The following is a 13388-nucleotide window of genomic DNA, read 5'->3' as shown; positions in this document are numbered from 1 at the left end:
AGCACCATCACCTGACTGCCCTGCTCCTGCTGTTACCAAACTCACACTATCACCTCCCTCCCTCCTTCTCACTCATGGGCAGTGTCCCATGGGAGACTGCAGCATACAAAGCACACCCATGTCACCTCTCAGACACCAGTGCCAAGCGATGCTGGGCAAGGAAGGTGTTCTGCTTCACACATACAGAGCTAAACAATGCCAGGGAAAAGTGAAGGAAGACCAAGCTCGTTTTCCATTCCTTGCTAGCATCTCTTCTGTATAGCGCTTTGAACAAGTCTATAACCATCTGAATTCTAAGCAATAGCAGCCCCTGCTATCTTGCAGTTGCTGAATTCTAAGGGAAAACAATGCTTAGTGGTAGTAAAGTAGGAGCAAAGAGAAGAAAAAAACCCCTCATCTGTCTCTACTGCTTATTTCAGTTTCTTAACCTATACAACACAGTCAGAAAAGCAAGGAGAAAACTGATGCCGTCACATGCCCTCTGGACTACATGAGGAACAACCAGATAGGTTCTAAATAGCCATTCACCCGCTCCAGTTTCCTCAAGCCACTTCACTGGCCCTCCAAAGAACTAAACTGCAAGGCTCTCTCCTTTTCAGAGGTTTCTACCACAAGCAAAAGATGCAACTTATTATGCCTGAAGAGAGAGCCATTCATCTGCAGACCAAATACAACTTGGGCAGTGACAGCATATAAGTGGAGCTGCCTGCAGACTCCCTTCTCTCCCCAGGCAAGGATGAGATATTTGTATCACAATGAGCCACATGCTGAGGGCAGAGTGGGCAGGGAGAGGTATGTCAACTCAACAGCCTCACTGGGACCCAACCCAGGCAGCCCCTCTAGTCCAGACACATCAAGGCTGGGGAAGGTGAGGACAACCCAGCCCTACTGTAGAAAAAGAGAGCACTGTAGAGAAAGTCCTCATCTTCACTTCCAAGCAGCATCTCCAAGCTGGTGTTTTTGAAAAATATGCACGGGTTGCAGCAACACTTTCTTAGTCTGTCAGGCTCTTGAGATTACTTGGGCTGAACTCAGGGACTGGTAAACAACATGCCAACATTATCCTCCTGCACTGTACTGTGTCAAAACAAGAAAGAAAACATCCTTCAGAAAACCTTATTTGAAAAGGACCTGCAGAAGTCAACACACAAGAGATAGAAAAGTGATATGTTGCAGGATGGCCACCCTTGGAGATCCAATCCAGCACCCACTCTGTGACTGCTGCTCACCCCACATCCAATCACATTTTAATCAGTTGTGTTGTTGTTGCTGCAGTTAGGAGCTCTTGGTTTTGCTGTGTGATGTTTTCTGTGGCCAGCTGGCAGCCCACCATAAAACACTGCCAGTAGATATGGGAGACAGGGCTTTTCCTTCTGTTAGTTCAGTAGGAATCATTCTGTGTGGTGCTTTGAGAACAAAATGCTAGAGGTCAAAACCCCAACCATGCCCATTCACCTGCAGAGCTTCTGACAGACACTTTCAGGTGGAAGTGTTTTACCTCCTTCCCAATTTGCTCCTCCCAGGCCTACCCAACCATCACAGTCAGACCAAGAGTTCAAGTCCTACACAGCATCACCAGCATCACTCAGTCATTCTCCCTAAGTCACATCCCAAGGCCACATGCCAGTGGTGCCCATATGCCCATTTGAGCTCCTCTCTTTGGACTGCAGCCAAAGACTCAGCTCTAGTCTAATACCTTCTTACCAGGCTTTAGAGCTTTGAGGGAAGAAAAAAAAAAAAAGACAGCAGGGAAGGTAGCCAGCAAGCCTGCCAATCTAAATGATAAGCCCTTGGCTTTAACCTCAGGCTCATAATTTTCTGCCACTGGTGCCAGGTGCTATTATTGTCCCTTTGGGAATCTTAATACAGCAAAAATACTCTCTCTAGCTTTATCTTCACCATTCTTAACCTTCCTATTCCACAGATCTCTACTGCCTCTCAAACTTCAGCCACATCAAATTTCCTTCCCTCATCTTCCTTTTCCTCAACCAAGCTCTGTGGTATTCTCCAGACGACCCTGACCAATCTAATTCCTACTCTGTTTCATGATTCACAGCAGCAGATTCAAGGAACCACATTTCAGATGTCTCAGCATATATTCTAGCTACTGGTTCACCCCTCCTTGGTAGTCCAGATGGATATATTCACCAGTATGCAAGTTTCCAGGAAAAGGCGGCAAAATTACACAGCCACATACCCTAGGAAAAAGAGACGGATAAGTATTTCCAGAGAGAAACTCATTTATCCATCTCCCTCATGAACTGTTGCCCCTTTGCACATGTTGCAAAACCAGAACAAAAAATGCACTCAGACAAAACAAGGAAGGAAATCATCAAGGGAGAAGAACAGAAGCATTTGGCTCGAGGAATGGACAACACATTCTGTGCCAGGGCTCACGCAACAGTGGAAGAGGTGCAAAGAGAGGTGCGTGCTGAGAATGAAAGTCTGCTAGCAGCACACCTGAAAGGTGAACACAGTATCAACAGATGCGATGGGGCAAGGCAGAACTGGAGTGGACTTGCACTATAATTAATTTTGTATTTCAACAATGCACAGAAAGCATAGATCCTCTTGGAGAAGCTGTTGGCATACAGGCTGTTTAACTTCCAGAGGGCCTTTGCAACCTCAACCACTCTGTGAGAATGCTTTAATCTCTGGTACACTGGTTGATGCTGAGTTTAGGAATAGGACTAGGTTATCCTGCCTGCATTTCTGGGGATAAAAAATTAAAGCAAAATTGCAGGAGGTTACCAGAAGCAGAATTTCTCATTCTGTACTGATGCAATCAGTTTCTGCAAGACTTTCTTTACTATGTCACTTCAATAAGCCGATTGACAAAGAACTGCTATGGCCCAACTTCCCACACTTGACAGACAAGTTCTGGTACTTGCCCCCTTAAGAACTGGTGTAAGCCATTATGCTCAGCACAGGCCCCTGAAGTCCACTCTGTCATTCTGAAGAGTGAAGCCCAGGACAGAGACTGTGCTGAAACTGTCACCAGCACCAACAGTAGATCTTCTAGCACCCTCTCGCCAAAAAGTGAAGCTCAGATGGGCAAATAGATGGTAACAGCTCAGGAACTGAAGAGGCCCAGATTCAAATGGGAGGCCAAGAGGTGAAAAGGACTCACTAGCTCACACGTGGAAGCTATTTGTCAAGTCCTGGAGAGACAGGCAAGGGCAAAATCCAGTTGTGCTAAGGATATGGAAATCTCACCCTGAAGCCATTAGCAGCCGAAATCCCAGACGCCAGTGCACCAGGGTCACACCCTGGGTCCTTGGTCCTGTGTGGCAAGTGCTGTTCTGCAGCCTCTGTGCAACCAGTATTGACTCAAAGGAAGTTTTTGGTGCTGATCACCCCACCAATGCTCAATCCAACCAAAATGCCAGTACTGAAACATACAGCAGAAGGAAGATGGTCTTGATATTAGACAGCTAAGCAAATCAAGACTCTCATCTATATCCAGGCCATTCCAGTGTCAAGTCAAGATGAAGATCCACTCATCTGTCTTGCACTGAAACTAGTCATCCAACAAAGGGGGTGCAGAGCCTGCAATGAACAATGCTAATGTTAGCACAGGATGTATTTTTTTCTTCTCTGATAGCCTTTTTCATCCTAGCATCTCAATGAATTTCAAAGAATGCACTAAGCCTCCAAAAGAAAATGGTATTGACACTCTGTAGAGGAAGCCAAATAAAGAGCAGCTGAGATCACTTAGCTTGTTCAGCTTGAAGAAGAGGAGACGGAAGGGAAACCTCATTGCAGTCTAGAACTTCCTTATGAGGAGAAGCAGAGGGGTAGGCTCTGCTCTCTTCTCTGTGGTGACCAGTGACAGGACCCAAGGAAATGGCCTGAAGCTGTGTCAGGGGAGGTTTGGGTTGGATATAAGAAAAGGTCCTTCACCCAGAAGAACCTTACAGTTGGCCACTGTAAGAGGCTCCCCAGATTAGATGTCATGGCACCAACTCTGCCGAAGTTAAAAAAGCACTTGGACAATGCTCTCAAGCACAGGATGTGATTCTTGGAGCTGTCCTGTGCAGGGCCAGGAGCTGGACTTGAGGGTCCTTTCCAAATCAAGGTATTCTGTGAATTTCTGATTCTGTTATTCATACAAGCAGGCAAACCATGGCAGAAAACTCTAATCAAGTCATTAAACCTATCTAATCACTTAGTAGCATACTTGGAAATATACCCATGTATCCATACTCTCAGCCTTGTACTTCAAAATTATGCTTTCCATATTAGCCACCTACCCACACAAAGTATTTGGACTGCTTGTTGTACCACCCCAAAGCTGCTCTCCCTCCAACAGGTCTCTCTCTCTCTGTGCAAATGCTGCATTCTGACTTCACAAGCTTCTGTAAGTAGATTTCAAAGGTGCTCCTGGCAGTCCCACTGAACAACACAGGAGGATTCTTTACTTCCTCTCTGTTTACACAACATGCCAAGATCAATTAGTCTCCTAGGAACAAGCTCAGCAGCTCCAAGAAGTCTTTGTGACACCCTGGATTTCCTTACACCTCAAGTCTGAAACTGGTGCTTTCACCTTGAACCAAAGGATGTTCCTGCTCTCCTTGACCTTGTGCTCTCAGCATTGCCAAACATGCTAAAGTGGCAGCAGCCATGCAGGGTGGCAGCAGGCTTCATTAAATAGCAAGTGGTTGGCAGCAGGGCCTGCATGCAACGATGTGTCTGTCCAGGGACCATGATCAAGGGGTGCTGGGAGAGGGTAGTCACTGCAGCAATGTGGAGAGTCTGCACAAGTCAGGGCATTTCTGCCCAGTTAAGGGAAAGACTAGAAGCCTTCTGAGCTAATTGTCTAGTCCTTTGGAGAAGTGAAGAAAAGCATGCATTGAAATATCCTCATATCGCATTATTATATTATTATACTGTATTACAATATAACATATATATAATACATTATTGAAATATCCTCACTTGGCGTCAACAGGGAGACACTGGGTGGCCAGCTGACCAGCCAAGGTGGGAAATATATCCACCAACAGAAGAAATTCTGGAACACAAAAGGGCTGAATTACTGTACCCTGTGAAGGTAGAAAGGCATAGCCTGGCATCTAACCAAAACAGGGCTTTTTAAACCTGCTCCTGGTACGGCCTTCCCTGCTGCTGGAGGCTGAACTGAAAGGCATGGATGATGGTAATTTCCATTTATTCACGGGCCAAGAAAGGACAGCTATTGCCTAACTTCTTAATAGCACTCTGATTGCCCCCGACCCACCTGTCTCCCAAACTTGGTCCTTTTTTTTACCAAAAGACACCAAATCACTGGAATACAGGGAGACATTTGGACACCACTTGCCACTGACCCATGGGAAGAAGCAAAATCTTCTTAAACATCCCAACACAGAGCCACCCTACACCACAACTCTCTGGACCAACATTCCGTCACCATCCAACATAAACAGAATTTGATGCAAAGCACTTGGCATCTCTTCATCCATCCTTAAGTTACCCATACCACATCACACCCCCAAAGTGTCTTCTTATCTCACGACAAATTTGCTTCAGTCCCAAATTCATCTCGCCTGATATTCTTTGTCATCTGTCAGCTGCACAGAGCTTCAGGAATGGGAAGTAAGGCTCAGGGATAAGAGTGAAAGCCACATCTGCTGCTCAAAAAAAAATGTATAGCTGATAAACTTTTCAGCTTCATTCTCATAGGCAAGCACATGATAGCAAGGGTAAGAATCACAAGGCAAGAACAGCTTGATGTTCGGAGCCCAGATGAAGCCTTAGAGTAGCCTGTTAAATATTAATATTCCTCATATGCATTGTTTACCTGACAATGACACCACACCCTACCAGATGTACACACACAGTTAATAAGAGCAATTTTTCTAACAAAAGTGGAAACGGATCCAAAAACAAACACCGTTGTCCTATTTTATAAGTGGGGAATGGAGGTCCTGAATTATTTTCATAGGAGAAATAAGTACAGATAGCAAGCAAAGACTCAAAGCCTCAAGATGCTAGTGGCTGAAAGTTAACCAATTAAAATTACAAAAATAATAAAAATAATAAATAAAATAATAATAATTAATAGATGTTTATAAACATTAATAAAAGTTAATAAAAAATAATAAGTTAATGACAATTAATAGAAATTCAGGCTGCATCTCACTTTGCATGTGTGTGTCATGTCATGTTGTGCCCTCAGTACACTTTCTTTCAAATTAAATCCACCAGCTGACTATCCTTTCTTTATAGCACAGATACCACAACTATGGAATGTTAATGACATCCACAGTAAAAATGTTTTTTCAATAACACACTGCCATCTTCACTCCAGATTTCAACTTCTTTTGCAAAAATCTTTACCACAATTAATTCAAAGTGGAGAGCAAGTGGACAAGGAAGCCAATTATTCTCACAAGTTTTCCCCAGAAAAAAAACAACAGTTTGGAAAGCTTGTTCAAACTAGCCCCTAACCTTCATCAATACACTCCTTAACATAGTGCTGAAAGGAGCTTAAAGGAGAGCAGGCAGATGCTATGCCTGGGATCCAAATCAGAGAAATCACCTGGGCCAAAAGAAATATTTCCACATTTACTCATGTGCACTCTGAAAAAATAGAAGGCTGGGCACAGGCTTAACAGCTTTCTTCTTCTCTCATAAGGATGTGAGGCTAATTAAAGCCTGTCTGTATTAGTAGAAGATTTTGGTGATGTGAAATGCAAGACTGGGCTTTTGAATGTTCTGTGAGCAGAAATTTGGCTAGATGGTTGAAAAGGGGGTGAGGAAAACTGTACTGAAAACACAAGTCTCTGCATTGTGTATTCATGGGATGCATGCTGCCAGCAGGACTGAGAAAAACCAACAATGTAATAGAGAAATAGAAATCTCACTTTTAGAGATCTTAGGAAAAAAATACATAGTCATTTCTTTTAGTGCGTCCATCTTATAGGTTTAAAGGAACTGTTGCAAGCAATGTTAAAACTAGTACATCAAATCAACCAGAGGCAGTGAAATTCTTTCCTAATGAGAGGAAATTTAGAACTGAAAGTAATTGATTTTAACTTACTGCAATGTACCACGGCCAGCAGTTGTCTGCAGATATCCTTTTAATCTGACACTACACCAGTGCAAATAGTAAAACAAATGAGATGTGAAACTCTACAGCAAGCCCTTTTGAAAGGGAAGCACCAGATGGGAACTGCAAAAGGCAGCCTGCCCCATTTCCCAAGCTCTGCAAAGACGAATCGAACTTCTAGTGTTTCCACACCTCAGTCCCAGGCCAAACTAAAGTCCTGCAAAATCAAGAGTAACTGCATCTAGACCAAACTGTAAGCAGTTTATGATGTGTTAAGAAGGTTAAAAGCACTCTTTTACATCCCTACAAAACTCCTAGGAGGCATAAAGAGATCTAGGCCCAAGGAGGTCAACAAGTGTGGAAATTCCTATCACCATCAAGTCAACAAACACTTTCACCAAAGGCTCTTTTTAAATATGCTAAACAATTAATTTATTTTGCAGTAAGTGATATAGGTCAATCATGGAAATGGTAACTTGATGAAAGCAAATGCCAGTGATTATGTTCCTGTGCCATGCAATGAACTGGACAGTACAAGTGCTGCCTTCCTCATGGGGTAGCAAGAGAACAGCCCAACTGTAACAGAAGCCACCCAAGAAGCAGTACCTTTACCTCTCAGGAGGGGTATCTACACTTACCCCAACTTATCCTAGACAGAGAGCAGAAGTACCCTGAAGGTATGCCCCTGAAGACATGACCACAAGAAGCAACCCTATGAATTTACTGATCCTTCCTCAATAACCCTTTTCTGTCTTTGCTTACTATGCCTTTTTCTCAAGCAATGCTGCTTTCCTCACTTCAAGTTCTGCCTTACCTGCTGCATTTTTTCCAGGTCAAGGCTGGGCCTGCTGACCTTATCCCCATATCCTTGTCGATGTCTCTTACAAGGCATGACTTGCTCCAGGCCCGCCCCAACACTTGTGAAGATTAAAGGTCCAGAGGCTGGGCTCCGTACCAGGGGCTGGAGTCTCTTGGGAGGGGAGGCACTGAACAGCACAGGGCTTGGGCTGGCATGGAGGCCATCGCCCTGCTCTGCCACGGGCTGGAAAGACATCGCACACAAGCTCTTCACTTCTTCATCACTGGAGGAGGAGATGTTGCCGTTGCTGCAGCAGGTGAGCCGGCTGACTTGGGACCACTTCCGCTTCTCTGTGGTAAACTCTCGGTTGATGCACTCCAGCTCCTCTTCCGAGCTGTGGCGGTCAAGGCTGGCATGGAAGAGGGCCCGAACCTTGCAGCATTGGTTCTCTTGGTTCTGGAGCTGGTTTGTGGCCAGAGGAGTCAGGGTACAATTCCGTCTTCTCTCTAGTGGGAGGAGGAGATTGAGAAGTGGCAGAGCAGATATGTGTCCCACAGCCTAATAAAATGGGCCTGTGTTCTCCTGACCTGTTGCTTTCATCTTCTCCCAAGCAAACTTCTGAGCTGTTTGCCCACCTTCTCTTCCCCAGATGAAACATTTCCCAGCTGAATGCTTCCCTTTGGAATTTTCCAGGCCTTTGTTCAGACCAGGCTGATAGATGTTGTCCCCTTTCAAACCATCACCTGGAAGTCTAGTTCCAGAGAAAGAACATAGATCTGTCACCCACCTCACCTCCTCAAGGTGGAGAAGTCATGAGCTTACAAATATGTTGCTAAGCACTTGCCTCTAGCCAAAAACATTAACTTCTAGTGACCAGTTCTTGGGGCAAAAGAGCCAAATAAGTTATGCTATTCTAAGTGTCACCTTTATGGCTCAAATAAATGAGATCTAGTTTCTGGAAATAAAAGTCTGCTATTACAAGACTGGTCACAAGAGAGCCTGTCTTCAGCCACAAGCTAGGCATGCTTGATCTCTTCTGCTGAGCTCTTTCTATGCTAAGCATATGGAGCAGGAATTTGAATTCTAACAGGACATGTCCTGTGGGTCAGGAATTGAACTTCTGCTGCCTCTGCATAAGAATCCACTTGATCCTGGGCACAGGGCCTGCACTAATGGCAAACTTAGCGTAACTTAAGAGATGCATTTACTACAGATTTTACCTGCAGCTCTAAGCTACTCCATAGCAAGTCCAAAAACAATACCAGAGCACCTGTATCTTCTCTATCAAAGACTCTCGCTAGATGCAAGAATAGTGCTGCACAATACCAACAGTCTAGGAGGAAGGGAAAGAGATAATCAAATAATGAGTCCAGGGGAATGAAGAAACTGAAGGTTAAAACTCAAAATATCAAGGATGAGAAAACCCAGAACAAAGATGAAACAAGTGCAAAAGCATGGAATAGAAGATAAATTTTTAGTCCCAGCTCTGCTGCTGGCACAATTGTGGACAATCTCTGCCCCATGTCTGCAGCACTGGGATTTTAACACATGGCTAATAATGTCTGTTTCTGGTGGTAAAAATGTAACTGCAGCTTCAGGTAACTCCAGCCTCTCCCTGGGGAGTCCCAAATGCTTCAAAGGTGACTGATTTAATGCATCTGATTGTGGTACACTGGGGACTGGGAAGGAGGCACTTGCAAGAGTACAAGTGAAAAGTGAAAAACTGACTTCAGCTGTAGTATCCCAGGATCCGTCTATCTTCATCCCTTTACCTCTGTCAATCTGAGCAAGTTCCTGGTTCTCTCCAGAGTCATCACTGTCTTCATCACTTGGGGGATAGGAGATCTAGGGGACAAGGAGAAAGAAAAGCCTTCATTGTGAACACTGAACAATACCCTGATGCTGCCCAAGCCACTTCCCCCACCCTCCCCCTCTCATATCCTGCAGGCATCCACCCCATCTAACCGCACATACCCAGCCATAGCACCTTCCTGTATACACATCCTCATCTCCCAAACCCAATCTCCCCAATCTCGTATCCTCTTACTTTCAGCAACATGGAACACACAGCCTACTGTTGTTTTCACCACACTATACTGCCGACTCTTTCCCAAGTACAATGAACATATCCTGCCTTTCACTTCCAGACGTGTAGCTTAGAACCATCATGGCCTACCACATCCACATCATGTGGATAACTGAATCTCCACTGCCAAGATAAAGACATATCCTGTTAAAAGCACTATCATCTTGCAAGGCATCCACAAATGGAAGTGGCACGTTAGCTTTAGCCATCCTGTGTAGGTACCCACACTTCCGCCTTGAAGTTCACACACAATTCACCATGGAACAGATTCATCTTGCTTCCCTACAGGACAACCTTGAAGTAGTTAATAGAAATAAAATAAACATGATTTCAGAGAAACACAGACAATACTGTTATGCTGTGCCCCCCAGGAGATAGTTTACACTACCACTGAACACCTTTGAAAGCTCCAAGAGTAACAACAATTCATATATTTTGTCAATATCAAGACTTTTCAGGAGCATTTGCTCTGTGTCAGCCAATGGACTTCAAGCTACTTACTCAAAACATGTCTAACACTGAACAAACCTGGTAGCTGTCTCTTGAGAGGGTTGAGAGATCTGAAACCAAGCTTTTATAGGTCAGATAGATCACACTGCTTCTGAGTTTCCTACACAGAGGAAATCCTACCACCTACCTTGCTACTAAAGTGACTTTTGTTCAGCTGCATAGAGCCTACCTGGAAATTATTAGATCAAACCTCTGAGCTACACAGGTTAGTATGTGTCTCTGGCAGTAGCCAAAACCAAATGGGTCAAAGGAAAATGCAATACTTAAAAGAAACCTTTATAAGAAACAGTTCTGGAATAACATGATCACGGCAAGATGAACTTCATTATTCCTTACACCTTTTTACTCAGAATAACAAACATGGCCATCATTCTTAGATGCCTAAAAATACTTGCTCACAATAGAATCCAGTGGCAATGTGTTTCAAAAGGTTACATGCTGTGTTTCCATTTTACACCTTTGATGTGCTGTGCTTGACTTTTACAGAAGAGGAAGCAAGAATGCAGCCATTACACTGATTTGGACCCATTTTACCTCCACCACCTTGGGGAGGTGTCTTTGTAGTGCTCTAGCCACCCAGAGACACAAAAGAGCAGCTACATTGAAGTAGGTATTTATGAAAGACATACTGCTGATTCAGAGAAACAATAATAGTTGAGAAATTCTGATTGATACTGAATTTGACAGTCACTAAATCAACACACCTATTTTGTGACCATCCTCCAGGATTGTGTTTGGGGGGTTTTGTTTCCTTGAAAAGCACGTTGACACCTTTTTTCCCCTCCTTCTTTAAAGCTACCTTTTGCCCTTTTGCATTTACACTGCCCTTTGAGAAATTAAAATATATCTTCCTTCCTTGCTAGTCTTTAAACTACATTCTAAACTGTCAAAAGATGAACTGGGCAGGACAGAGTGCAGATTTCTCCCCACTGCAGATATTCCTGAAGTAAATGCAGGACACTGTTTTTCCTTCTACAGCTAGAATTTTCTTGTATATGTTCACACACATGCATCATTTAATAAAGGCAGCTGGCACTGAAGAACACTGCCAAACATGGAGACTTCCAGTTGTCCCCAGAGCATGTATAATATCTTGTTTGTACCATGGTAGTTCACAGAGAGGATAGCTGACACTGAAGTGCCATTGTATAGCTGCTGTACAGACAGACAGAGGTCCTGTCTCCATTACAAAAGCTAAGGCTCCCATTCTAACTCGAGAGGTACCGACCTTAGTCTGTGGCTCATTCCCACATGAAAACCTTTCATTTGGACATGGCAGGGTTTTCAGTGAGGTTTAGCAGCTCTGCGTAGGAAACCTAGCAGCTTCAGTTTCTGTACAACGTGAATGTCAATAGATGGCATGGCACTGTTTCCAAAAAAAAGCCAATGCACATGCAGGTCAAACAGCTACTGCACAATGTCACTGGCTTGAGATGCTTAAATAGGAATTGGATTTGAGTCAATGATTGACATCTGAAGGTCTTTGTGTCTACCAGTCCTGGACTTCCAAAATATTCACCCTTCCTTGTGCAACTGCAATTTTGCCAGCCCTTGGCCTCATGTGGGTAACTATCCTCTACTGAGCCCTCCCCACTCCCTTAGGCAACCAAAGACCAATTCCCTTGTGAGTTGCCTTGAACATTTTGCTAGAGGCTTTCTTCAGAGCACCTGAAAGAAAAATCTTTCAAACCAGAGACTCTAGCTTTCGTGTCCCCCAACAGAGAACCATCATTCATCATTCACAGCAGGCTAACCATTAATCTTGCAGAGGTGAAATTTTTTACCTGCAACTCCTTGCCACGATACCCCCCCAGAGGCAAAGATCGATGGAAGATGAAAAGAAGGATTCTCTCTCTATGTGGATAATAAGACTTTTCAAAAACTAAAGATCTATGGAATCAAAGACTACTGCTCTGACTAGTTGGAGATAAATATTCTCTCCCTTTTCTCTTCTCAGGCTTAACAGTAACCTTTTCCTAAACATTCAAAAACATTTCACTAAACAGAGCATTACTGTGTGCAGGCCTCCAGCCTCACTTGCACAGTTCCTGTCCTATATTAGCAACAGATTTACTTTTGTCCAAAGCAGTACAGCCCCATTTTCCTCAGAAATTCAGAGCTGTAGCAGAAAATTTAAAAACTCCATGTCAAAAGTCCCACCAGATCATGGCTTCATTCACAGCACATCAATTGCAGAACTTTTTTGACTGAAAGATACTGCTTGGTATCACAATAGTCCAAGCTCAAGCTGGAACAACTAGAAAAGTTGCAAGGACTGTGCCCAACACACTCTCTGCCTTAACATGCAAATTTAAAGAGAATAGAATAAAATCTTCACTTCACATAGATGTGTGAATGTTTACAAGCTATAGGACAAAAGAAGCCAAAAAAAGGAAAAAAACCCCAAAACCAAAGGACAGGTGGCCATCCACCCTTCAGTCTTTCTTCAGTAAATGCATCAGAAAGCAGCCTCCTATTGATGAGAATCTCAGTGTTACACCCGAGTCCTTCAGCTCTGGCACTTGATGTGCCTTTGGTCAGGATAAAAACTCCTTCTGTGTCAGACAGAAACAAAGTTCTCCATGCATTTCCTTTTTCATCCATCTCTAGTAAGGAATATAGGTTGGTGTAAAATAACCAGATGGTATTTAAGGAAACTTAAGAGTAAAGCTTACACTTTTGAGGGAATTTTAACATGAAAGACAATCTAGGAGATACAAGAAAATACTAGAGACAGAAAAATATGTCCCTCTCATCACACTGCTGCTTGTCAACTGAGGGATAAACTGCAGTTGAAATTGCCCAGGTCCTAAAGGGTCATCCTCAAAGTCTAAAGCTCTGAAATACATCAAATGAAAACGTCCCACTATGTTAAAGTGGAATTCCTCTTGTTTTGGCTTCCAGAAGAGAAATTACCTTGCTATCATACAATCAAAAGCAAT

General features: G+C 43.6%; 1 protein-coding gene across 2 annotated transcripts in view; it reads right to left on the bottom strand.

Moving 5' to 3' along the window:
- Window positions 1-13388, bottom strand: part of LOC131578032 (uncharacterized) — a 90045-nt gene that overhangs the window by 42802 nt on the left and 33855 nt on the right. Inside the window, exons 2-3 of one of the 2 annotated variants that reach the window (XM_058836406.1) lie at window positions 9623-9695; window positions 7866-8356 (exon numbers count right to left, since the gene is read on the bottom strand). In XM_058836406.1, coding sequence (XP_058692389.1) covers window positions 7866-8356; window positions 9623-9695 — 564 coding nt within the window. The remainder of the gene's footprint in view (window positions 1-7865; window positions 8357-9622; window positions 9696-13388) is intronic. The other variant, XM_058836407.1, reaches the window with a different exon arrangement.

The sequence above is a fragment of the Poecile atricapillus genome, chromosome 3 (genome assembly GCF_030490865.1).
Source record: "Poecile atricapillus isolate bPoeAtr1 chromosome 3, bPoeAtr1.hap1, whole genome shotgun sequence".
Classification (NCBI taxonomy): Eukaryota; Metazoa; Chordata; class Aves; order Passeriformes; family Paridae; genus Poecile; species Poecile atricapillus.
This window is presented reverse-complemented; position numbering and strand designations above follow the sequence as displayed.